Source organism: Ricinus communis, chromosome 4 (genome assembly GCF_019578655.1).
Source record: "Ricinus communis isolate WT05 ecotype wild-type chromosome 4, ASM1957865v1, whole genome shotgun sequence".
NCBI classification, from domain to species: Eukaryota; Viridiplantae; Streptophyta; class Magnoliopsida; order Malpighiales; family Euphorbiaceae; genus Ricinus; species Ricinus communis.
The window spans coordinates 17866910-17893437 of NC_063259.1; the positions used below are offsets into that span (position 1 = coordinate 17866910).

The following is a 26528-nucleotide window of genomic DNA, read 5'->3' on the forward strand; positions in this document are numbered from 1 at the left end:
CTGGACATCCCAAGAAACCTTTGCTTTATTATTAGGTAGGCCATAGTTTCATGCCTTAGGAGGAGTCCTCTCCATTGTGCATCAAAAGGTCAAGTTCCCTCATGAAGGTGAGATAGTGACTACCAATGCAAAAGGTGGTAAAGTTTTCTCGGCCATTCAAGAAGCTGTCAAAGATTTGGAAGCCCTTACTAGATTTCAAGTTGTTGTTCTCTACGAGGACTACATGGATCTTAAAGTAGCAAGAACATTCAAGAAAATGGACTTCATGTCTAGAATGGGGTTGGGAAAGAACCAGCAAGGTACTGCGGAGCTGCCAGACTTCAAATGTCAAAATATTTGACATGGGTTGGGTTACTATGAGGATGAAGATGAGGGCAGACCAAAAGGTAAGACTCTAAAAGACGTATTTTTACAGGAGTACAAACCCTACTCTAGGGAGCCCAAACCTATGATAGTAACTGGGTCTGAGGTGTCGGCATTTAAGACATTCAAGAACTTGATGGTCGATTTGAGCATCAAGGAAGTCCATGAAGGTAGAGGAGCTGAAGCTGGAAAAATTCATCCTTCTGCCTGAGAAGCTAAGTCAATAAAATCTAGCTACTTTGATAGAGGAGCATATTATTATTGTATCTTATAATAATGTAATCACGTCCAATCTTTATGAGGATGATGTTTTTTTTATTTCTAAGATCAATGATATAAATTCTAATTTTGTTTACTTGTGCGATATTTTTCCTGATGGTAGTATGCATTTTAATAATCATTGTATGAGCATGTTTGAGATCAACCCCATACAAATTGATTCATTTAACTTAGGCACAAATGAAGATCCAATTAACATCTTGATAGCTCATGATATAACTCCTGAGGAGATTAAAGCATTAGGAAAAATTAATAGATAAAAGAAAAGAAGTATTTGCTTGGTCCTACGAGGATATGCCATGATTAAATAGAAAGATAGTAAAGCACCACATTCCAACCTATCCACAGATCAAGAGAAGATTAAGATCAGAATGGGCAAAGAAGATTTGAGAAGAAGTCACTAAGCCGGTAAAAGCCAATTTCCTTGATGTAGTCGACTATCCTAAATGGTTGGCGAATATCGTCCTATTCTCGAAGAAAGATGGAAAAGTAAGGATGCATGTGGATTATTGAGACCTAAACAAGGCATGCTCTAAGGACGATTTTCCCCTTCCTCATAGAGATGTGATAGTCAATAGTGCCGCTTCAAGTACGATGTACTCTTTCATCGATAGTTTCTCCAAGTACAACCAAATTATGATGGCAGTTGTGGAAAAACTGAAGCTGCCATTCATCACCAAATGAGGAATGTAATGCTATAAGGTTATGCCTTCTCGACTAAAAATATAAGGAAAACTTATCAAAGAGCAGTGATATGCATCATTTTATAATGTTTATATGCCTAATTACTAACATTTTTGTGCATAGTTACCTTGTTTTATGCCAGAATCACTTGTGTTTTGGATCCTTTCATGTTTTAGGTGATTATCAAAGGACATTATCAGTATATTAAGGGAAATACATGCAATTACGAACCAGAATCCATCAAAATTGAGCAAGACTAGCATTCCAAGGTTGAGCACGGCCTAAACTCTAGCCGTGCTGAATCATCAACACTTGACCCTCAAGAGTGCCATTTTGTCAAGGTTTTCGAGGCCACCACAGCCTCTACCACGGCCCGTGGTGGCTCAGCACCAGCGAGGGCACGACCATATTTAGTGCTAGTCTGCATCGATAGGTTCACTGCCTTAAATTGTAGCTGCACAAGTAGCCTATTAAGGTTTTGGCGCCATTGTTGGGGAATGTTTGAAAACTAGAGTGAAATTTGTTATTTGTTACTTTAGCAATATTTATTTATTTCCTTTATGTTTTTGTCATTATTTTATTTATTTATTTATTTATTTGTCTAGCCTGTTACTACCTTATTCATTACAGGTAGTGTATGACCAGGAGGTCTAATTCTGATCGAGTAGACCTTTTAGAAGTTTCTTCGCTAATGGAAGATGGGCATGAGCTGTCAAATGAGGAGGTATTGGAGCCGCTTGAATTTTGGTTAGCACACGAGCCCAACGACAATACTGGGGAGTTTTGTAAGATTGACAGGGTAGGTGTGTCAACTATGCATATCTGGATGAAGATATCAGGTTGTATGTCAGTCTAGCAGCGGACTTGACACCTAAGGAGAGGAAGATGCCTTTACCCTTTCTAAGGGAGTACCTATAGGGGTTCGCTTGGAAAAATTCTGACAATCCAAGGATTAGCCTCACTTATTGCTCAACCCACATTCTTATAGACGACATCAATAACCTAGCGATTGGACCGCAGACGAAAGGAGTGGTCACTGAGTCCAGCTAAACGACTCGAGACAAAAAGAAGCGCTTTTGAGAGGCACCCCAAATTTTATTTTATCTTTTTAACATTTTATTTTTTTTAGTTTTGAAACATTTTATTAGTTTTACTTTTCATATTTTATTTAATTTTTGTTTTCAGTTTCTATTATTTCTTTATTTTTTATTTTCAGCTCTTGCCGAGGACCCACCGAATTTCCACTCTCCTAGCCTCGGCGGATGATTAGCGCAGTCCCCCTACATCTTCTTTTTATTTTCTACATTGATTTACTTTATTTTTCATACATATCATGTACCTAGATATTATTGATTTTGCTTTCTTTATTTGTACATCCCATGCGTGGTACCCACTTTGTTTTACACTGAGGACAGTGTGTTCTTCAAGTGTGGGGTGGGTGTGGGTAAACTGTATGTTCTCTTCTCTTTCCCATGAATTTTGGATATGTCTAAAATTGCTATCACTAGTGTTGTCTATTTTTAGGATGTTAGAACCTATGTTCTTCATGTCGCTTAAGCTTAGTTTGTTCTTTTATAATTAATGATTTAATTCACATACGTGTAATTGATTATCCCTCTCGATTCTTGTTCTTGGAAAGCAATTTCACTTTGTTCAATATGTCACTTTGGTCGAGTTAAACCGGTGTTGCTTGAGTTCCTTGCAAACTTACAACCTTCAACTTTGAACTTTGATTATGCCAATCTCTTATACAGTTTATGTGACGATTCAATTGATAAGTCTGAGAACCAATTGTAAATTCTAGCTAATTCAAACGTGAATTTTTGAAACTAAATTTGAGCATCCATTGCACATTATGCTCATGATTTTTCTTGTTTGAGTGTGTGTTATACTTAATTTTATTTCTAGAACTTGCTCTGTAGTGCTTATTGACTTTACATGAATTTTTGAATACCATTAGATGATTTGGGCAACTTAGGAATTCACCACTTCTGGCCAAAAGCCTACCCTTTGTTTCCATTAGTTAGCCAGTTTTGAGCCTTAACTTTTTCTTCATGATTTACACCTATACACTACACATGCACTATTCTATACATCTATCTTTCCTTTCACCTTGTATACTGAATAATTATGTGTTATGCTTCTTCTTTTATGGATTCATAGTGCCTAATTTTGTTATATACTTTCTTAGTCTCTTTAGTCATTCTTTGATGCTCCCTTCAATCCAAATTGGATAAATATTCTCATTGTTTATGTCACTAATCATGCAGCCCTTATATAAGCTGCTATGGCATATATATATGTTAAAAGAAAAAAAAAGAAGAAGAAGAAAAAATTTCTGATTTATTTCTTAGCTCTTAGCTCTTTTGAATTTAATTCTTGTGAGCATCCTTTACTTCAAATAAGGTTTAGTGAGTATTTTTGTTGTTTTGGCATTAAGCTCCTGAAGCATTCATTTTAAATAATTACATGATTTTTCAGTATACTTTACACTTCGATCCAAATATTCTTACCTTTACCTTAGCCACATTTCAATTGTAAAGACCTTTTTATTTTGGTATTCATTTATTTGCAGTAGCGAAGATGAGATTGATGAGCAAGCTTATGGTAAACAGGTTGTGTGCAGCTACATTGAGGGAATTTTCTTGTTTACCTATAAATATTGTGAGTGATTTGAGAGATTCTTGTGAGGCAATAGTTCCTAGTCTTTAATCCTGAATTGTTATTTAAGTTGTACTTCGAGATGGTATTATTATAGTTTTTCTTTGAAGGTGTATAATTTGTTTAGTTACTTGAGTTTCATTCTTTATATGTTGAATAAAGTTGAGTTGTGAACTTTAGCATGGATTTTGAGGGGTGATTGTTGCTTGTATATGTATTGAGTTATTGATTGCTTGAGGACAAGCAAAAGCTTAAGTGTGGGGTGATTTGATGTGCATCATTTTATACATGTTTATATGCTCAATTACTTACATTTTTGTGCATAGTTATCTTGTTTTATGTCAGAATCACCTGTGTTTTGGTTCCTTTCATGTTTCAAGTGACTATCGATGGACATTATCAGTAATCGAGGGAAATACGTGCAATCACGGACCAGAATCCATCAAAATTGAGCAAGATTAGCATTCCAAGGTTGAGTACAGCCTGGACTTTGGCAGTGCTGAACCATCAACACTTAACCCTCAAGAGTACCATATTGGCACGGTTTTCGAGGCCACCACGGCCTCCACCATGACCCATGGTGGCTTAGCACCGGTGAGGGCACGGCCAGGAAGAAGCCTTAAGTTGTAGGATGCAGAGGTCCAACACGGCCTGGACTCCGCCCGTGCTGATGAGCACGGGCTTGACCACGGCCATGCTGATCAGCACGGGCTTGACCACGGTCGTGCTGAGAGATTTATATAGGCAAATGAAATTTATTGAGTTGGGGTGCAATTTTCTAACTTGATTTCACACATACATGCACGAGCCATCCTTTTTCAAACTTTGATATTCGACTTTAGGAGACTATTTCGCCTATTGAAGGATTACATTGGTTTAAACATCACATTGAAGATCAAGAGTGGATTTGGAGGCATTCAAGATGCAATTTAGGGTTCATCATTCGGATTTGGGGATTTTTAGTTGTTCATCCAATTTGAAGGAAAAGGGTGTATCTGTTTCATTTTCTTTATTCTTTCAATGTTACTGAATTCCTAGTTATTTTAGACATGAACTTATGTAGCTAGATCGATTAAAACTATTGGGATTTCCTTACTATGTTGGTGTAGTACTAAATTGTTGAATTGTTTGAGTTCCTTTCTATATTCTTCTTGCTTTCAGTATTAATAAGATATTGCATTATTCATGAGACATTGTGAATTGTGTTCCTTAGATTGCTTTCTATAATTGAGAATTTTGAATAGTAAGAACTAGTTAATGATTACTTAGAGATAAGGGTAATTGACTAGCCGGATTAAGAATTAACAAAGCTTAATAGAGGCGGATTAAAGCTTAATGCTAACTTAATAATCGATGGTTAGGAAGAGATTCCAACTTTAGGTTCTTAGGTTTAAGAATTCGGTTATCTCGAGAGGGAGACCGAATTGAGTTAAGAATTCGTCCACAGGTAGCATAATTGGATTCATCAATCTCTTCTTCAGATTGAGCCTTAGATTATCCCTTTCCACTCATCTTAAGAACTTATCAAGAGCCTAGAAGTGCCCTTCCCTTGTTTCAAGAATTTACCATCATATCATCTACATACACCTCTACTTCCTTGTACATCATGTCTGAAACAAGGTAGTCGCTGCTTGATAGGCTACTTATGCAGCTACGACACAAAGTGAGTCAACGGGAAATATAAATTGATCCAGACAAGGTAAAGGCTCTTCAAGAGATACCATCACCGAAGACAGAAAAAGAAGTCATAGGATTTCTAAGATGCCTACAATACATTAGCAGGTTCATTTCCAAGCTCACGATGGTTTATGATCCCATATTCAAGCTTTTAAGGAAACATCATCACGTTGCATGGGACGAACATTGTCAGAAAGCCTTCAACAAGATTAAAGAGTATTTGATGAAGCCGCTGGTATTCAAGCCTCCAAAAGATGGAAAACTGTTGATTTTGTATTTAGCCTTGGAAGAGGAAGCCATGGGAATGATGGTAGCACAATGTGGGCCTAATCACGTGGAGCATGCGGTCTATTATCTCAGTAAGAAATCACTGCCTTATAAGTCAAAGTATAACCTTATGGAGAAGACGTGTTTGGCCATGATATGGGCTACGAGGAAATTAAGACACTACTTCCAGTCTTATAGAGTGCAAGTGATTTCAAAAATAGAACCACTGAAGTATCTATTCGAAGCTCCGTCTTTTACAAGAAAGTTGGCTAGATGAATAATGCTCCTAATGGAATTTGACATTGAGTACATCACTTAGAAGGTAGTCAAGTGTAGGGCAACAACAAAACTCTTGGCCCAGAATGCAATCAAGGGAGACGACCCTTGGGATTTGGTTTTTCTGAATTAAAATATGAGGGCAATCAAGGTCCAAGAATGGAAGATGTACTTTGATGGAGCTATAAACACAAGAGGTGCAAGGTTTTTAGATATATCTGAAATTGTTATCACTAGGTGTTGTGTATTGTTAGGATGTTAGGACACAATGTCTTTATGCACTTAACTATGCTATTTTTAAGCTGATTAATGACTTAATTTATAGAATTATAGTTACTTTTCTTTGTTGTTCATTGTCCTTGGAAAACAATTGATGGTGTTTTACATATAAACCCTGCTGGGTTAAACCAATGTTATTTAATTATTTTTTGAATTGTCGAAATTTTAACTTAAAACGTTGATAATGTCATATGCATGTGTTTCTTAAGTAATGATTCAATTAATGATGTTGTGAACCAATTGCACCTAATACCACACCTCAAAGTGAGATTTCGAGCCAGTTGAGCATTCATTATACTTATGCTCTTTATATTTCTTGTTTGAGTGTGCATTGTACTTGACTTTGCTTCTAGAACTTGCTTTGTAATGCTTGTTGAAGTTACATGAATATTGTGAGTACCATGAGATGATTTGAGCGATTTAGGATTCACCACATTTAGCCAAAAGCCTACCCCCTTATGTTTCCATTAGTTAGCTAGTTTTGAGCCTTAACCTTTTCTTCATAATCTACTCCTATACACTTCAATTATACCATTCTTTACATTTATCTTTCCTTTACCGTTATGCTGGAATTTTTTTTTATTTGCTCACCCTTATATGGGATTAAAATGCCAGTTGCTATATTGATAAATTCACTAAGTCTTTTTGATATTTTTGATGCTCCCTCCGATCCAGACTGTATTTTTATTCTTTACGTATGTAGCAGTTCTTATAAGCTGCTAGTTTATTATTCAAAAAACTGATGAAGAAATGAAAAAAAAAAGAGAAGAAGAAAATAAACAAAATTCTTTAATTATTTATATCTTTATTGGATTTAGAGCATTTGCGAGCATTATTCTACGAAGTAGGGACTTTAGTGAATAATTCTTTTTATGTTTTTAGGCATTTAATCCTTTGAGCATATACTGTTGTTTATTTGCAAGATTTCCAGCATTTTCATACTTCTGTCCAAATATCCGTACCTTTACCTTAGCCCCATTACAGCCTTGTTAAAGACCCTTTGATTTTGGTATTTACTTATTCACAGTAGCAAAAATATGATTTCTGAGCAAGCTTATGGTGAGCAGGTCTTGTGCATTTGCTTTGAGGGATTTGTTTTTCACCTTATATACACTTTGAGTGACTTGAGTGATCCCAGTGAGGCATTGGTTCGTGATGTTTGTATTGAGTTGTCATTTAAGTTATTCATGTATTAATATTATTTCCATTCTCTATTAATGATTTGCAATTTGATTTATGATTGAGTATCCTTTGAGATGTGTTGAATACTACCTATTGTGGACGAGGGGCATAAATTGTAAGGAATTGCTGACTGCAGTTTTGTGAGGAGAGTTATTAATTGCTTGAGGACAAGCAATAGCTTAAGTGTGGGGTGATTTGATATGCATAATTTTACACATATTTTCTTGTATATTATTGCGTATTTTCTTAGCAATTATTGTTCTTTTATTCCAAGATCACCCATGTTTTGTATTCTTTTGCATTTCAGGAGAATTTACAGGACCATCATCAGTATTTGAGCAATTATAGATCAATACATGCGAAAATGGACGGGAATTCATCAAGATTGGACAAGAGCTCGCAGTGCATACATTAAGCACGGCCTAGGTCAAGGCCGTGCTGATCAGCACAGCCTGGACTCTGGCCGTGACCGACCATGAGCGTTTGGTCTTCAAAACATGGCATTTTGAGCACGGTTTCTGTACCCACCACGGCCTCCAGCACGGCCCGTGGTGGCTCAGCACCGGTGGGGGCACAGACATGAAGAAACCCTAATTGGTGAGATCCGAAGGTTCAGCACGGCCTGGACTTCGACCGTGCTGACCAGCACGGCCTTGACCACGACCGTGCTGAGACAAATATATAAGGAAAACTATTATTTTAGGGTTAGGAAGTAAGAAGCAAGGAGAGAGCCCTGGCGGCTGGTTCAGTTTTTGGATAGTGCTGAGTACGGGAGAGAGTTGTAGAGAGGAAGAATCCCAGAATCGTAAGGTTCCGAATGCAAAAGAGTAGTGTAGAAATTCGAGAGGCAATTAGGAAGACCGATCATAGTGCTGATTCAGATTTGGAGCTATTCATTCAATTCGAGAGAAAAGGGTGTACATGTTCCATTTTTGTTATTCTTTCATTATAATTGATTTCCTAGTTGTTTTAAAGATGAACATGTTTAGCTAGATTGATTTAATCCATTGGGATTTCTTTACTATGTTGGCTTAATACTAAATTGTTGGATTGTTTGAGTTTAGTTTTATATCCTTCTTACTTGCACTATTAATAAGATGATGCATTATTCATAAGATATTATGAATTATGATGTTTAGATTGCTTTATGTGATTGAGAAATCCATTTGGCGATTGAAATTTTGAATAGCAAGAACTGGTTAATAATCACTTAGAGATAAGGATAATTAACTAGCCGGATTAAGAATTAACAAAGCTTAATAGAGGCGGATTAAAGCTTAATACTAATTTAAGAATCAATCGTTAGGAAGAGATTCCAACTTTAGGTTCTTGAGTTTAGGAATTCGGTGAGCTCGAGAGAGAAACCGAATTCAGTTAAGAATTCGTCCATGGGTAGCATAATTGGACTCATCAATCTGTTATCTTTTGTTTGATTGCCAACTAGTTTAGGTTCCATTTGGGTTTGCTTTCTTGTCTTGGTTGTTTCATTTGTCCATTCATTCCTACATCTCCCTTAGAACTCAGCTTGTAGTTATTAGTTAGTTTAGAAATTATTCATCATTTATTTTAGGCTAATATAACAAAGAACAAAGAAGTAACTCTGAGCTTTCACTTTCCCGAGGAATACGACCTTGATACTCGCCATGAGTGCTAGACTGCATCGATAAATTCAGTGCCTTAGATTGTAGCTGCATAAATAGCCTATCAATATCCAATTTATTTATTTCAAATTTAAGTAATTATCGATAAAACAATGACTATCATCAAGAAAACCTTCTAGAATCTATATCTAGACGTAAAATCATCTCAAGAAATGATGTTGGGGAGTCAAAATCCAATTGAATCTATGAAGAGCTGATTGCTCTATAGAGGAAGTTTTAAGATTTACAGTTTAGTCCCTGATTTTATAAAAATTATCATTTTGACCTCAAACTTAATTTTTTCTGACAATTAGGTCCAAATTGAATTTAAAAAGATAATTCCAGCTGGATTGACCTCGACCTTGTAACTGCCCTACCCGAACTAGGCCTAACCATCCAATTTTCTAACTTTATTTTTCCAGATCGTGGAGTGTGGCAACTTGAAGCTTTAACTACTACTTCTTTAATCCTGAACCGACTTTTAACTTCTTATATAACACTAGTGGGGAAAATAAGGGAATGAGTAAAACTAAGTGAAAGAATAAACAAATAACAAAGAGGAAACAAATAAAGATTTAAATAAATTCATACAATACTATACTCATCTTCAACACTTTTATGCTGGAGAAAATATTGCTAAAATTCTGAAATAAATATTTGATAAAAAAATTCTAGTTGGCAAATGAAATTCTATAAAACTAACTAAATAAAGAAGCACTTCCAGATGTATCTAAATTTTCAAATCCTTTTCTACTACTATTTAAATTATGTTATCATACCAAGAAAAATCAGTAACAAATAAAATAAATAATTCAGTCGAAAATAATCTATATTCGTAGATATACTCTACTGATTCCTGGCAACTTTGGGAGCAAAGATATCTCACCTGGCAACGCAAAGTGCAAATAACTAGTCATACGCACGCAAACAATAAGCCCCAAAAGGCACTAGCTAGCATATGCCCCAAAAGCTATGTGTATACTAAGCCCTGTCCCAAAGACAGTATAATCCGTTTACACCTGATATCCAAGGTGCGATCCCATAGGTCACATAAATGAGTATATACTCATTTATCCAACTATGTAAAATTATAATCACATATATAAAATAAAAACTAAAAATATCTTTCTTTGTTCCCAATTTCTATAGAAAATATCAAGTTTCTAAATTGCATTTAAAACACATGCTTCAATAGTAATATTCCATCAAATCATGAGGTAATACATATAAATAATATTTTACTGACATGAATAAGATGCTATAGGTTTATCCACTCACCTGGTATGTAGGACCTAACCGACTGTACTTTCACTTAATTTCCAACTAATTCCCTCCGGTCAGTTATTTGAACGCACAATCCTATAATTCATGCATAAATATACTAGATTTAATCGTAAATCTATTTCTAATAATCCTTAACAAATGTGTATTATTCTATATCTAAAATCTAATTTTAATCCTAGTCTAATATTAGTATAATCCTATGAATTATCTATCTATTTCAATTAATTAATTCTACCGAGAATTCAACAACAGGTCCCCTATAAAACTGACTAATTCCCCTTGTAAATGGGTCCAGGATCTGCAAAGAATTTATACTACACACTCCATAAAAATTTTCGTCCAAGATCTCCAAAAATTAATTTATTTTCCCAAATTAATAATTATTTGCTGATTATTATAATTAACCCTGAGTATTTAAAATTTAATAGCAAATCTACCTCATAAATCAAGCATCTTACCCAACTAATTATTTTATTCCAACCATATTATTTATCATACAGTTAATATTAATTTTACTGATTTTCTCTAATCATTTATATATAAATTTTTAATTTATTTATTCAAACATAATATAGTTTTCTTCTATTATCATATCAATATAATCATTATCATTATTATTATTATTATTATTACTATTATTATTATTATTATCAATAGTATTATTATGGTACTTCTACCACCCTTAAAAATTCTCGTCCTCGATATTTCAAGAATAGAGTAAGAGAAGAATGCTTAGTGGCAAAAACTGCCACGCTTCCACTACCACTCTTGATCACCACAATTAGAATCCTACTATAGCTATTATTGTTACTTGCCTAATTGATTATTTCTTGATATATCATCATATCTTTGGCGATAAAATCCTACAGGAAGGACACTACTATTTAACCATATAGAACATTCGTAAACTACATATACTTCTGGACTATAATTTCAAAAACAATCTCAGCTCCCTATCCACAATTATAGAACATAGATGCACATAATCACTTCTTGCTATGACTAGTCATTTTTCGTACTTTGCTTCCCTTAACATACCTCAACTAGAGATTACCACCAGCTAAACCTTATTTACATGACCGCACAATTCTCCTAACTATAACAAGACCTTAAACTTATTCCTTATTACATATCCCTAAACTCCATTTATGACTGATAAGATGTGTAACTCGATCACTACACACATATTTAAATATAATCCAAAATTTTTCCTGCCATGCGATTATGAAAAATTTAGTCTCAAGAAACTTTAAAAATCCATTTTATCTTCGACTAATCAATTTATGATTCAGATTTATCTATAATTTATAACCTACTATCCGCAAGAATTAAAATTGATTTAGCTTAACCATGACTTTCTTATTGCTCTAAGAAACTACAGTTCTAAACTATCATCCACTAGTATATAGGTGACTAACATAAAAAACGCTTCACTTTATTCTGCTATCCCAATTTAATTTAGGCATCACCATAAAACTAATAAAATCTCCTTCAAGTATATCATTAATAATTTGCAACTGTCAACTCAACTATTTTTAGCAATATATCCACTTTAGATAAGTTGATCAAATCATATACTTATCATTATTAGTCACCAAAAGACACATATGTAATTATTCCTAACTACATCACCTTAAGAAAGCTCATAAGTTTGACTTCCATTAATTTCTAAAGAAATCAAAGTTGTAGCTAGAACTCCATTTCTCATCATCCATCCAGAAGTTCCAATCAAATTTTTGGTATCATTTCTCAAAATAACACTATTCAAAACTTATAATGCAAAATCATTAATTAAATTTAAAACAGTTCTCGTAGTTTGGAGCTCGTGTCCCTATGTCTAGAACATTAGACTATGTATATGCAATAAATGCAATGAGTAAATGACCATAATGCATGACCATGTTATGCGACCAATGATACTATGTAGACTGTATGAGATGATCCTAGACACAAGTAGTCAAGTTTCAAAAAAAAAAATAAAAAAAATTTCAAGAAGTTCCAAATTCACTCGTAGAAACATCGTCACAAATCACTTGCCATCAACAAGCTTGTTCACTATTATCGAATCGAAACTAAATTCTTCAGCTGTGAAAAGCGTCTGAATTTTATAAAATTTAATGATAACAAATCTCATATCATAAAGAAAACTCATTTCTCATATTGGTGGAATTAGATTTTCAATCTTAGGAAAACATTTAAAAGTTTGTAAAACCAAAAATCACTTTAAATCCCTTAAAGATTGGAATCTCCTTAGATTTTCAACCATCATACTTATTCTTTTAATCCTCAATCTACTAACACTACTGATAAATTTTACCTTCAGCTTTATCCTTAATTATCAATTTCTCTAAAAGATACTGACTCAGACTTATCCCTAACAAAGATCTTAAACTTGATGCTTCGATTGCTAGAGTCCAGGTACACCTATGCTCTGATACCAACTGTAACTGCCCTGCCTAAATTGGGCCTAACCATCCAATTTTCTAACTTTATTTTTTTGGAGCGTGGAGTCTAGCAACTTAAAGCTCTAATTGCTACTGTTTCAATCCTAAACCGACTCTTAACTTGTTGCATAACACTAGTGGGAAAAATAAAGGGTGAGTAAAACTCAAAAAAAAGAATAAACAAATAACAAAGTGAAACAGACAAGGATTTAAATAAATTCATACAATACTACAATCATCTTGAACACTTTTCAGGCGAAAATATTGCTAAAATTCTGTCATAAAATTTCATAAAATAATTCTAATTGGACAAACAAAATTTTATAGAACTAATTAAATAAAGAAGCACTTCCATATGTATCTAAAATTGTAAATCCTTTTCTAAACTGAAATCAATTAACTGCATAATCTTGATTCCATCCGAAAAGGGTTTTGCTACTAATTTAAATAATGCTATCATACCAAGAAAAATTAGTAATAAATAAAATAAATAATTCAGCTAAAAATAATATACACTCATAAATGTACCATATTGATCCCTGACAACTTTTGTCGCAAAGACGTCTCACCTGGCAGCCCAAACTACAAATAACTAGTCATACGCGCATAGACAATAAGCCTCCAAAAGGCACAACCTAGGATACGCCCCAAAGGCTATGTGTGTACTAAGCTTTGTCCCAAAGACAGTATAATCAGTTTACACCCGACGTCTAATGTGTGATCTCATAGATCATATAAATGAGTGTATACTTATTTATCCAGCTATATAAAATTATAATCACATATATAAAATAAAAACTAAAATAATCTGTAAGACCCAAAATTTTTCTTTAATAAAGATAATATTATTAATGATTAATAAATGAGTTTTTATTTAAATTAAATTAATTTTATTTTTTATTTGGTTTAAATTGGAATGAATTAAGTGGAATTTTAATGTTAGATAATTAAAAGGAGTTATTTTTCTATACTCAATTAGTTGGATCTTTAAGAAATTAATTAAGCAAATTATTTGAGAAATAAATTATATTTTGGTTATTCAAATTTTCTTCAAATGTATATATAGTATATATAAATAAAATTATATATTGGAAAAATTATGGAAGAATTTGTAAAGGATGTTTTTATAAAAGAAATTTTGGAAAAAAAGAGTATTTTAATTAGTTATTAGTATTAAATTTTAAGTTGAAAAATAGTTAGCAAATTGATTAATTAAATTAATTGTGTGTTAGGACTAAATTGAAAATTTATTTTGAGATGAAGATTAAAAGTATAATTTTATTAATTTGGGGTTTTAAAGGAAATTTGTATGTTTGGTATTTTTATAATTAAATATGTCTGCAAGGGATTTTTGGTAATTTTACATTTAAAAGTAAGGATATATATGTAATTGTATATTTTTAATAATTCTAATTTGGCCCAAATTAAATAGTTAGGGGCTCAATTGAAAGGCTAAAGAAAAGTTTAGGGGTTATTTGAAAATTTTGCAGGACGAAATTGTTGTAATTAAAAAATTTGAGGGACCAAAAGGTAAGAAAGAAAACTTTAGGGACCAAAAGTCGATATTGGAAGGAAAGAAAGAAGAAAAGAAAGAGAAGAAATCGGGGAAGAAGGGAAAGGAGAGAGAGGGGTGTTCGGGGCGCCGGGAAGAGAGAGAGAGAGTCGTGGTTGTGTCCTTCCATGAGACCGGCTGGCTAGCCAGGCTGGCAGTGTGCTCGGCATCGCGTCGGTAGGCGTGGGAGCAAGGAAGCGGTAAAACTTTCTTGCACAAGTGCGTCGCTTCCGGTACAGTGTGCTTGATCTTGGTGGCAATCGACTCCCCTCGGTCTTAGCTTGGTTTTGGCAGCAGTGGTGTCGACTGTGGTGGCCGAAAATGAAATTTCGAGGTGGAGAGAGAAAATACGGGCAGCCGGCGTTTTTGGGTTTTTTCAGCGAGCTCCGGTGAGCTATGGACGATCGGAGGGCATATCCCGACTCTCCTCAACTCAAGCTTTGCAATGGCACCAATTTTGTGGTGATCAGACTTCGTTTGCAAATCGACAGCCGAGATCGTCCACAAATCGCTCTGGATGATCGGGGGTCGGATCGGAAAATCAGAAGCAAGGATCGTCATCCGCGCTTCATTTCGAGTCCGATGGTATGTTCGGATCGTCGATCGGACTCTGGCGGTTGGAGGCGAGTCGACCGAGCGATCAAGCGTCTCGGTAATTTTCTCTAGCCTGTTGATTTAAGAATTCTTTGATTTAATTTATGCTTATTGATTTGTGCTGAGTATTAGATGATATTTGTGAGTCAAAAGTAATAGTTTGTCGGACTGCCTACCGTAGTCGTGATTTTTGTGTTGTATGGCGGAGTCGGAAAAATAGTGAAGTCTTGGGGACCCGACTCCCGTTGTATGAATTGTTGGATATTTGTAGTGTTTTTCTGGCAGGTCCTGGACCCATTTTCAGTAGAATTCTTCCGAGTCGAGGTTTTTAGACAGTCAGTCCTAGGAATCTAAACCTAGGATTAATGGTCAATTATTTCAGAGTTTTGACAAATTGTTTTCCGTGATTAGATAATCTGTTTGTTCGGCTCGCTCCAATCGAGGCACCGGAGCAAAGCTAGGAGGTCGCCAAAGCTGTGAGTTAAAGTCATATATCGGTTATGCACGTGTCATTCATAAATTTTTGATTTGCTATCGTGAATATTTTATTGCAAGTTCAAATTATTCATTTCATTATTACTCATTTGTATCATGCTTTTGATTACTATTCATTTATATATCATTTCCTTTATAATTGATTTTATTATTGGATGATGACACGGGATGGCATGACAGTAGAACATATTGGTTTGATGAGTGTACCGGTATAAATTTGTGAATGATGGAAAGGGGTAAAATGGTAAATTTAAAAGGAAAGTTTAGGACTTGCCCTGGTCGAGCATTGCTCTCTAGGCGCCAGCTTATTTGGAAATCTAAGTGACCAGACTGGAGGTAAGTCCCTAGTCGAGCTTTGCTCTCTAGGCGCCAGTCTTATTGGAATAAGAGAGCCGAAAGGCTAAGGCAGATAGTGAACATTAAGTGACCGGACTGGAGTTAAGGACCCTAGTCGAGCTTTGCTCTCTGGGCGCCAGTCCTATTGGAATGAGATTAGTCGAAATGTTAGAGTTGAGATTAGTCGAGATGTCAGTATAGAGACTGATCGAGATGTTTGTGTTGGGGTTAGGGTTCTACTAGAGTACTCCGTCCCGTAGCGTGTGAAAATTATTTTATTTAATTTAAGCATGACATGACACATATGTTTTTACATGACTTAATGCTAATTTTAAATTAAATAAATGTATGATCGATGTATATGTAAATTTTTTAGATATATGATTTTACTCACTCTCGAGACTGACAGTCTCAATTTTATTATTTTTCAGATCCGTGATTGTTAGTCTTCCCGCGACTCTTATCTAGTAACCCGACTCCTTCATCATCGGGTGATGTAATTTATTTGGTATGTTAACTTGTAAAATCTTAGATTCTCCGCAATAGAATTAATAGACTTGTCTGTTGTAATTCTTTGTAGTTTCGGGTCTCGCCTAATTCTTCTGGCAGACCGAATTAATTGTGTAAAATTTAATGGTTACGATAAATTGTGGAATCAATAATATTAAATGAGATGAGATTTATTTAAGTCAGTAAGTGTCAGGCTTACAGGATTCGGTGGCCTTACGCCTACCCATTCCCTAGTGCCGGTCACGGGCCCACGGATGGGGTCGTGACAAAATCATTCTCTGTTCCCAATTTTTATAGAAAATATCAAGTTTCTAAATTGCATTTAAAACACATGCTTCAGTAGTAATATTCCAACAAATCATAAGATAATAAATATAAATAATATTTCACTAAAAAAGATATTGATGTGTTGCATTCTATACATGTTTTTGTTCTTCATTTATTCATGTTTATGCATGTATTGGAGTCATTTTTATGCTAGATTCACCATACTGGGTATCTATTTTTGTTTTCATGTTATTTGGACTCTCAGCATCATTTTTGGAGAAAAATCGAAGGACTTCAGGACCTAAACAGGACTTTCGAGTGGATTTCAAGGTTTGAGCACGGCCCATGCTCAAGCAAGGACGACCTATGCATCAAGCACGGCCTGTGGCATGTCCCATGGCACTGGCCATGGCATGGTCTGACGTTTGGCATTCTGGGGTGGTGTACAGGCCATGGCACGGCCTGTGCAACTTACACAGCTTGTGCACGCATTTCCTATATATATGAGTTCAGTTTTCGAGAAAAGGGTTCTGCATTCTGATTCCGAGACTCTTACGCACGCGCGACCTTCTGCTTTCCAAACTTCTTAACTGACCTTGGGAGACCATTTTCATATATTGAAGGACGGATTTGAGGAGATTCAAGCTTGTTTGAGAGATCGAGGAGATGGATTCTAAAGCATTCAATCTGATTTTGGCGTTGTTCACTTTGATTCAAGAGAAGGGTGTACATGTTCCAAGTTCATTTTTATTTTTCTTTTGTTCTAGTTATGTTTTTTTATGTGTATGAGTAGCTATAGCTGATGAACCCATTGAGGTTCCTATTGTTGATGGATTGTTTTTTATTTGTTTTGATTATTAGATTACCAATTTGTAATCCTTCTTGTTTTTCAGTAATAAAAGTTTATTTCATTTTACTTGAGACTTTGAGTTGAATGTTGCTTAGATTGTTTAATTGGTATTGAGAAATTCATTAAACAATTGGAACTTAATTAAGCAAGAACTAGTTAATAACACTTAGAGATAAGGTTAATTGGCTAGCCGGATTAAGGATTAACAACTCTTAATAGACTTGAATCAAATCTTAATGCTGTTATGAGATTAATTTTTAGGCAGAGATTCCAGCATTTAGTTTCTAGAGTTAGGAACTCGGTGAGCTCAAGAGAGGATCCGAGTTCATTCTAGGATTCAGGCACGGGTAATCAATTTAGTAATCAAGATAATCACCTTTAGTAATTCCATCGCAAATAGGTCCTCTTTGGGTTTGCTTTCTTCCTATGTTTGCTTCATTATCTTTTCAGTTTGTTTGGCATTTTACTTTTGCATTTCATCATTTCTAGTTTATAGTTTAGTTGACCTTTCACCATTTGCTTAAGGTTAGATAACACTTAGTATAGTAGTAGCTTTAGGTTCACCCGTTCCCTAGGGGATACGACCTTGATACTCACCATTAGTGCTAGACTATGTTGATAGGTTCACTACCTTAAGTGTAGTTGCATCAGTAGCCCATCAAGTTTTTGGCGCCGTTGTCGGGGATCTTTGCAACGGTGAACTAAAGTGAATTGTTCTTGTGTTAATTTGGCCACTGTTCTTTCATTCTTTATTTTTTGTATGTTTTATTCTTTTTATTTTTATTTCATTTATTCATTATTCTTTCCTTGTTGGTTGTGATTTCCATTTCAGGTAGTTTATGACCAAGAGCTCTAGCTCTGATCTTGTAGAGCCTTTGTCTGATCCAGAGCGATCCCTTAGACTTTTGAGGAAGCCTTTACAATTAGTAGACGAGGAGATTAAGGTTGAGATACCTATTGATAGACCAGTAGGGATGGAGAATCATAACGAAAATGATGCAGTAGACGCCAACAGAACGATGTACGAGTTTGCTAGACCATCATTGGTTGGGACAGAGACGAGTATACTCAGACTGCCAGTGGCAGTTAACAACTTTGAAATCAAGCCGAACGTGATTCAGATGGTTTAGAATGGGGTTCAGTTTGGAGGGTTACTGAGCGAGGATCCTAATGCTCACATTGCTAACTTCTTGGAGATATGTGATACCTTCAAGATAAATGAAATTACCGATGATGCCATTCGGCTGAGGTTGTTTCCATTTTCTTTGAGGGATAGAGCAAAGAGATGGCTGCAGTCCCTTCCACCGAACACTATCACTATTTGGAATTCTTTAGCTAAGAAATTTATATACAAGTACTTTCCTCCAGCTAATAATGCTAAATTGAGGAATGATATCTCTTCTTTTGTGTAGATGGACGACAAGAGCATGTATGATGCCTAGGAGAGGTACAAGGACTTGTTGAGATGCTGTCCACACCACGGTCTACCAGTCTAGATGCAGGTTCAGACATTTTACAGTGGTTTGAACCTTGCTACTAGATAGATGGTTGATGCAGCAGCAGGAGGGGCGCTGAACAGTAAGATGCCCGAGTAGGCTCGGAACTTGATTGAGGAGATGGCCATGAACAATTATTAGTGGCAGTCTTCTAGGAGCCGACTAGTGAGGTAAGGTATGGTCAATTAGTTAGATTCTATAGCAGCCTTGGCAGCTCAGGTGGAGGTATTGGCTAAGAAGATCGACCAGCTCCAGATTCCAGCCCATGCAGCTCAAAACAGCTGTAAGTTTTACGGTGGCCCGCATTTCAGTGCAAACTCTAATCCAGGAGGTTTGTTTGCTAGTACTTTTGTTCCTTCTTCCTCTTTTGTTTTATCCACTAACCTTGAGTAGGTAAATTATATGGGCAATGGCCCAAAGCAGCAAGGGAACCCGTACAATAACACTTACAACCCCGGGTGGCGTAATCATCCAAACTTCAGTTGGAGAAATAACAACGCCTGTGGTCCACTGAAGCTTTCAGAGATCGTGGAACCACCATAGCGAAGAAGAAGTCGGACAATCACAGCTTCCTCCACCAACCGAGAAGAAATCTAATTTGGAGGAGCTGATGATGAAGTTTGTCACATCTACTAAGACGAGGTTCCAGCAGACTGACAGTGCTCTTAGAAATCAGCAGGCGTCCATTCAATACTTGGAGAGTCAGATTGGGCAGATTTCTAAGATGTTGTCTGAGAGGCAACAAGGAGCGCTCCCCAGCACTACAGAGTCAAACCCGATGGAGCATGGCAAGGCTATCACCTTACGATTAGGTAAGCAGTTATCTAGTTCTTTGCCATTAGCTAATGATGATGATGTTTCTATGCAGGATGAGCCAGGTAGGAAGGAGCTAGAGCCTGAGGTGATAGAAGTAGAGAAAGTGGAAGACAGGCAGAAGAGCCCTGTGAGAAAGTACCAGCCACCAGTCCCCTACCCTGCTTAACTTAAGTAGGAGAAGGTTGATAAATAGTTTGGTAAGTTCCTTGACTTGTTTAAACAACTGCGTATTAACCTACCTTTTGTTGAGGCTATTTCATAGATGCCGAAGTATGCCAAGTTCTTAAAGGAAATTTTGAGCAATAAAAGGAAGCTGGAGGATTTGGGACTAGTGACTTTGAATGAGGAGTGTTTAGCTATTCTTCAAAGCAAGCTGCCACTCAAAAGGAGAGATCCAGGGAGTTTTACTGTTCCTTGCATTATTGGTGGTTTGCCTATTAGTGGTGCATTGGCTGATTTAGGAGCTAGTATTAATTTAATGCCCACTAGTTTGTTTGATAAGTTAGGTTTGAGTGAACCTAAGCCCACTGGGATGAGCATTCAGTTAGCTGATAGGACTGTTAAGATCCCTAGGGGTATTATTGAGCATGTGCTTGTTAAGGTAGACAAGTTTATTTTCCTTGTTGATTTTATGGTTATGGACATGGAAGGTGAGAGTACTGTTCCTTTGATCCTAGGTAGACCTTTTCTTGCAACATCTAGGGCTGTTATAGATGTTTGTGATGGAAAGCTTCAACTTAGGGTAGATGATGAGACTATTACCTTCGACTTAGCTACTACTATGAGACATTCTTTAGACCATGATGATGTTGTGTTCTCTGTGGATATTCTGGATGATGTGGTTGAGTCTCATTTATAGAAAATATTGCTTGATTATCCTTTGCTGGTAGCATTACAAGGTGATGAGGAGGAGCTTTCCAACGAGCAAGTGTTGGAGCAGCTCGCTAGTTTGTTGGCTACTGAGCCTAGATGTTCTACTAACCCATTTCTTTCTCTTGACAGGTCAGGAGTGCAAAAGGTAAAGTCTTCTTTCAAGGACCCCCCGGTCTTAGAATTGAAGGAGTTACCTAAGCACTTGAGCTATGGATTTATGGATGAGGCAGAAAAGTTGCATGTGATTGTTGCAGCAGATTTGACGCTTGAGGAGCGAGAGATGACTTTAGACTCCCTTAAGAGGTATAAGAAGGCCTTTGCCTTCAAGATTGCTGACATTCACGGAATCAACCCTAGTTTCTGTTCTCCCAAGATTTTGATGGAGGATAGCTATAGACTAGTAGTTCAGCCAAAGAGGCGGCTTAACCCGAACATAAGGAAGTAGTGAAAAAGGAGGTAATTAAGCTCCTTGATACAGGTTTTATTTATCCTATTTCTGATAGTTCTTGGGTGAGCCATGTGCAGGTTGTGCCGAAGAAAGGAGGCATGACAATAGTTCGCAATGAGAAGGATGAGCTGATACCCACACACACGGTAACAGGCTTCTAAGTTTGCATTGATTACATGAGGCTTAATAATATAACTCAGAATGATCACTTTCCTCTTCCTTTTATTGATCAGATGTTAGAGAGATTGGCAGAACATATGTTTTACTATTTTCTTGATAGCTTTTAAGGTTATTTCCATATTCCAATTGCACCTGAAGACTAAGAGAAGACGACTTTCACCAGACCCTACGGGACTTTTGCTTATAGACGGATGCCTTTTGGTCTATGCAATGCGCTAGCTACATTTCAGTGGTGTATGATGGCCATTTTTGATGATATGATTGAGGAGTCGATGGAGGTATTTATGGATGACTTCTCTATTTTTGGTGATTTCTTTTCTCACTATTTGGCCAATTTAAAACGCATGTTAGCTAGGTGTATTGAGGCTAACTTGGTGCTTAATTGGGAAAAGTGTCATTTTATGGTGAGAGAGGGAATTGTGCTAGGGCATAAGATTTCACATGGAGGGATGGAGGTTGATAGAGCTAAGGTAGAGACCATATCTAAGCTCCTACCCCCTAGTTCTGTTAGGGATGTTAGGAGTTTCTTGGGCCATGTTGGTTTCTATAGAAGGTTTATTAGAAATTTCTCTAAGATTGCTAGGCCTCTTACTCAATTGCTAGTTAAGAATGCACCTTTTGTTTTTTATGATGCATGTTTATCTGCTTTTGAGTTATTGAAGAAACTATTAACCACAACCCCTATCATGGCTTCGCCTGATTGGGGGCTGCCCTTTGAGCTTATGTGCAATGCTAATGATTATGCAGTTGGAGCTGTACTTGGACAGAGGTTTGATAGGAAGTTCCAACCAATTTATTATGTTAGCAAGACTTTAATAGGAGCCTAGGAGCATTACACTACTACAGAGAAGGAGTTGTTAGCTGTTATTTATGCCTTTGACAAATTCAGATCATACCTCATCTTATCAAAGACCATCGTCTTCACTGACCATTCACCTTTGAGGTATTTTTTTAATAAGCATGATACTAACCCGAGATTGATTAGATGGATTTTATTATTGTAGGAGTTCGATATTGTGATCAGAGATAAGAAGGGCAAAAGAAATTTGGCAGCGGATCACTTATCCATACTGGAGAATCCGAGCTTGGAAGCACTTGTATTCATTGAAGGTATATTCTGATTCTTGGTTTTTTTATTATGCTAGCTACCTTGTGGCTAGGGTCATACCAAAAGGTATGACTTATCAGCAAAAGAAGAAAATCTTTGCTCATTTGAAAAATTACATTTGGGAAGACCCCTTCCTATATCGAGTGTGTGCAGACTAGGTCATTCGCTGATGTGTTTATGGCTAAGAAAGTCTCCATATTTTGAGGCACTGTCATGAGGGACCCGCATGAGGACATCAAGCGGCAAACCATACTGCTAGGAAGGTGTTGGATGTAGGTTTTTATTGGCCAACTATCTTCCAGGATGCTAGGACATTTGTTCAGGTTTACGACGCTTGTCAGCTCTTAGGTAACATCTCTGCCCGTGATGAAATGCCCCAAACTAGTATGCAAGCTGTTGAGCTATTTGATGTTTGGGGTATTGACTTCATGGGACCCTTCCCTTCTTCCTATGGCAATAAGTATATTCTTGTGGCTATTGAGTATTTGTCCAAGTGGTCTGAGGCACAGGCTTTACCTACTGATGATGCCAAAATCGTTTGCAGGTTCCTTAAAAAGTTATTTGCTAGATTTAGCACACCTAGAGTGTTAATTAGTGACAAGGGAACACATTTCTGCAATGCTCAATTGGAGAAGGCACTCAGACGATATGGTGTGACACAGCGGTTCTCTACTCCCATAGACTAGTAGGCAAGTTGGGGTTACTAATTGGGGTTTAAAATGCATTTTAAAGACAACTATAGGTATGAGTAGGAAGGATTTGGCTTTTAAATTGGATGATGCATTATGGGCATTTAGGACTGCACATTGGACTTCCATAGGTTTTATGCCCTATAGGCTTGTGTATGGGAAGTCTTATCATTTACCTGTTGAATTAGAGCATAGGGCTCTTTGGGCCTTTAAAACTTGTAATTTTTATGTTGATTCTGCAAGTAAGGAGAGACAGTGGTAGTTGAGTGATTTGGAGGAGTGGCGTCAGCAGGCATATGAAAACTCTTCAGTTTACAAGGCTAGGACGAAGATGTGGCATGATCAGAGGCTCAGAGGTTCGAAGGAGTTTCAGATTGGAGATAGAGTATTACTATATAACTCACGTCTTCGTTTGTTTCCAGGGAGGCTCAAGAGTTGATGGTCGGGGCTATTTGTTGTCAAGCAGGTTTTCCCATATGGCATGATCGAGCTTCATCATCCTAACAAGGGTGATTTTAAGGTCAATGGACATAGGCTCAAATTATATCATGAAAACTCGTTGGAGATTGAGCAGCGGGTTGACATGGTTCTATATTTGCAGGGATGATCCATTTCAGAGTCCAGCTATACAACTCGGGAATAAAAAGAAGCATTTCTATTTACTTAGTTGATTTTTACTTTCTTCATATTCATTTTTTTAAAACTATTTAGTGTTAGTTTATTCAGTTTGATTGTGGAACTTTTTCCTTTGTTTGTTATTTTTGGGTTGATTTTTCATATTTGGGATGCCTTGGATCACGTGTTTCATTTTCTGCAGGTTTTCAAAGAGTATCGGAGTCAGAAACGAGATCAATGCGCCTAGCAAGGGCACGTACACGGCCTGTTCCACAGCCAAAGCATTATGGACCGCTGGATGGCCCAATGAACGTTGCACGGCCCATGCACCCACCTATGCATGCCCTTTCCTATAAAAACAAGTTCATTCTTTCATTTTATTCTTTTGGCTTTCCATTTTTCTCTTCTTCTCTCTGAATTTTACGCGATTTTCCAAGGCAAATCAGGTCAGTTCTTAATACATTTATGCTTTAATTTCCACTCTCTTTGTGATTTACTTTGTTAGATTAGGTTTCCTGAGACTTTTAGTTCTTTTCATTGCTTAATTCGTTCTGATTGTTCTACTCTTCAATTTCGGGTCTTTTACTTAATTTGCTTAGTTTTTAATTTTATTTTTTCTTTACTTGTCCCGAATTTAGGATTTTTCTTTCTTTATTTTCATTGCTATCACGATCCAGATAAGTCTCTTTCCCATCTCCCTTTCATTTTTAATTGCGTTTTTATCTTTTTAATTCTGCTCTTTTTGTTCTGTTTCATTGATTCTTTGTTTTTGTTTTGCATTTTATTTTAGTTTTATCTTGGTATTTTTAGTTTTAGTTTTATTATCATTCTTTTGCTTTTTCTTTTTACACCATTTTCAAATTTTGAAATTCTTAGTCCAGATTTTACTTAGCTTGATTCTACTTTTGATTTTAATTTTCTGCATGTTGGATTATAGGGTTTATTTATGGGTTGAAATTTGTGAACTATAGAGGCTATCAGTATTCTGTGTGTTATATGTTGCTAGCCTATTGATATTCTTTTGCTATGAATTGCTGCTGCCAATGCCATTGGGCATCTTTTTTATATCTTATGCTACAAAATGCCATTGGGCATCCCATTTTCTATCCCTTGCAGGTTTTAGAGGCTTGGGTACCTTACCCCAAGTTTTCTAGCACCCAACCTTACCCGTTATACTGCCGAAATTTCGGATCAATCTGTTTGTTGCTTGATTCATTTACTTGCATTGAATGATTGTGAATGCTCATGCTTAACTTTAATTTTTATCAGGTAAAATGGTAGAAGATCAACAACACTGGCACAATCCCTCTCGCCCTACAAGTAAAAGGGCAAGAACAGATGCGTCATCCTCTGAGCAGCATGATCAGCAACCACCTTCAGAGGCACCTCTAGCACCTAGAGTAGCACCTCGATATACCCTAGTGCATCCTAGAGTTGCAGATCACCATAGAGCTCGACTCCGACCACCAGCACCACCCAAACATAGATTTTTGACCTTCACCAACACTTTGCAAATAGACAGATTCAGAATAGTCAGGAAGAAGACGCTAGGTACAGGGAGATGTGTAGACTGGCAGGCATTAAGAGATGTCGAATTGTTTGATGAGGTTTCTTCCCTTTTAGAGACACTTCCATGGCGTAGATTTTTCGACATCAGAGAGCCCACATACAGGGAGATTACTCAGGAGTTTTTCAGCACTTTCTGGCTCCAACTGCATCTCTAGGATACCACTGCCCCAATCACCATCACATTCTGACTGACTGGCTACTCTTTTTCCATGTCAGTTGCTGAGTTCGGAGTAGCTTTAGGCATTTGGACAATTGAGGAGACAAAGTAAGATGAGTATAAAGAGGTTATCCGCCACCTTGGGACAGACTATGACAATTAGTGGGAGGATATTCAAGCGGTCAGGCGGCCATTTATCTCTAGTAGGACCAAGGCCTTTCGTGCTCGAGATAGTTTGAGATACCTCCATAACATCTTGGCTCACACTATCTCAGGCAGAGGAGAGTGTTGGGGATCTCTCAACCAGGTGGACATAACTCTTTTATGGCACATACATCATCGATCTCAGCTGGATTTGGGGTTTGTAATAGCTACTTTGATGGATGGTATTCAGCGAGCGGCGAGGAAGGCACACATTTATTTTGGGCCTTTTGTGACCAGGTTGGCAAGAAGCCTTGGCCTTTTTGACTCCACCAGTGATTGCAGGGATGGTAGAGATTGGGACTCTATTAGCCACTAGCATCCAGTAGATGTACAATATGAGGATGGTGACCCAAATACAAACATCGATAGGAGTTGAGTATCATTTGACTAGTCCTATGGTAGTTGAACGGTTAGGAGGATAACCTGCAGCATAGAAGGATGATGATGATGATGCTGAGGAGGATGAGGAGGACACTGAGGAGCCTTCGATGCCACCTACCAGATCGACCCTTAGGCCGATAGAGTTACTACATCCTTCGGTGTTTTTCAGACAGACTGCAGGAGCTTCTTCTTCTACAACACCTCCTCCCATTGCTAGCAAGATGGAGCGGATGGCTACTCAGATATCTCAGCATTGGGAGGCATTTCAGCAATTTTGAACGAAATTCAGAGATGCTTCTGGATCGCCGATGCAGCCTTCTCAGACTCACATGAGCTATAATGACAGGATGAC

General features: G+C 36.8%; 1 protein-coding gene and 1 non-coding gene across 2 annotated transcripts; one reads left to right on the forward strand and one right to left on the reverse strand.

Moving 5' to 3' along the window:
- Window positions 1-19019: 19019 nt before the first annotated feature.
- LOC112534437 lies at window positions 19020-19126 on the reverse strand. The gene has a single exon (XR_003078725.2). It is a non-coding gene; the product is annotated as a small nucleolar RNA R71 (small nucleolar RNA).
- Window positions 19127-21902: 2776 nt separating this feature from the next.
- LOC125369851 lies at window positions 21903-23247 on the forward strand. Its single transcript, XM_048373123.1, has 4 exons — window positions 21903-22222; window positions 22343-22396; window positions 22478-22550; window positions 22864-23247. The coding sequence occupies exons 1-4, from the start codon at window positions 21903-21905 to the stop codon at window positions 23245-23247; spliced, it is 831 nt and encodes a 276-aa protein (XP_048229080.1).
- Window positions 23248-26528: the final 3281 nt, after the last annotated feature.

What these genes read in the sequence shown, in the direction of transcription:
- LOC125369851 (XM_048373123.1), top strand. Translation starts at nt 21,903, where the DNA reads ATGGAGGTTGATAGAGCTAAGGTAGAGACCATATCTAAGCTCCTACCC. An exon ending in ACTGACCATTCACCTTTGAG is followed by an intron (nt 22,397 to 22,477) that starts GTATTTTTTTAA and finishes TATTGTGATCAG; the next exon opens with AGATAAGAAGGGCAAAAGAA. An exon ending in ATCCGAGCTTGGAAGCACTT is followed by an intron (nt 22,551 to 22,863) that starts GTATTCATTGAA and finishes ACTATCTTCCAG; the next exon opens with GATGCTAGGACATTTGTTCA.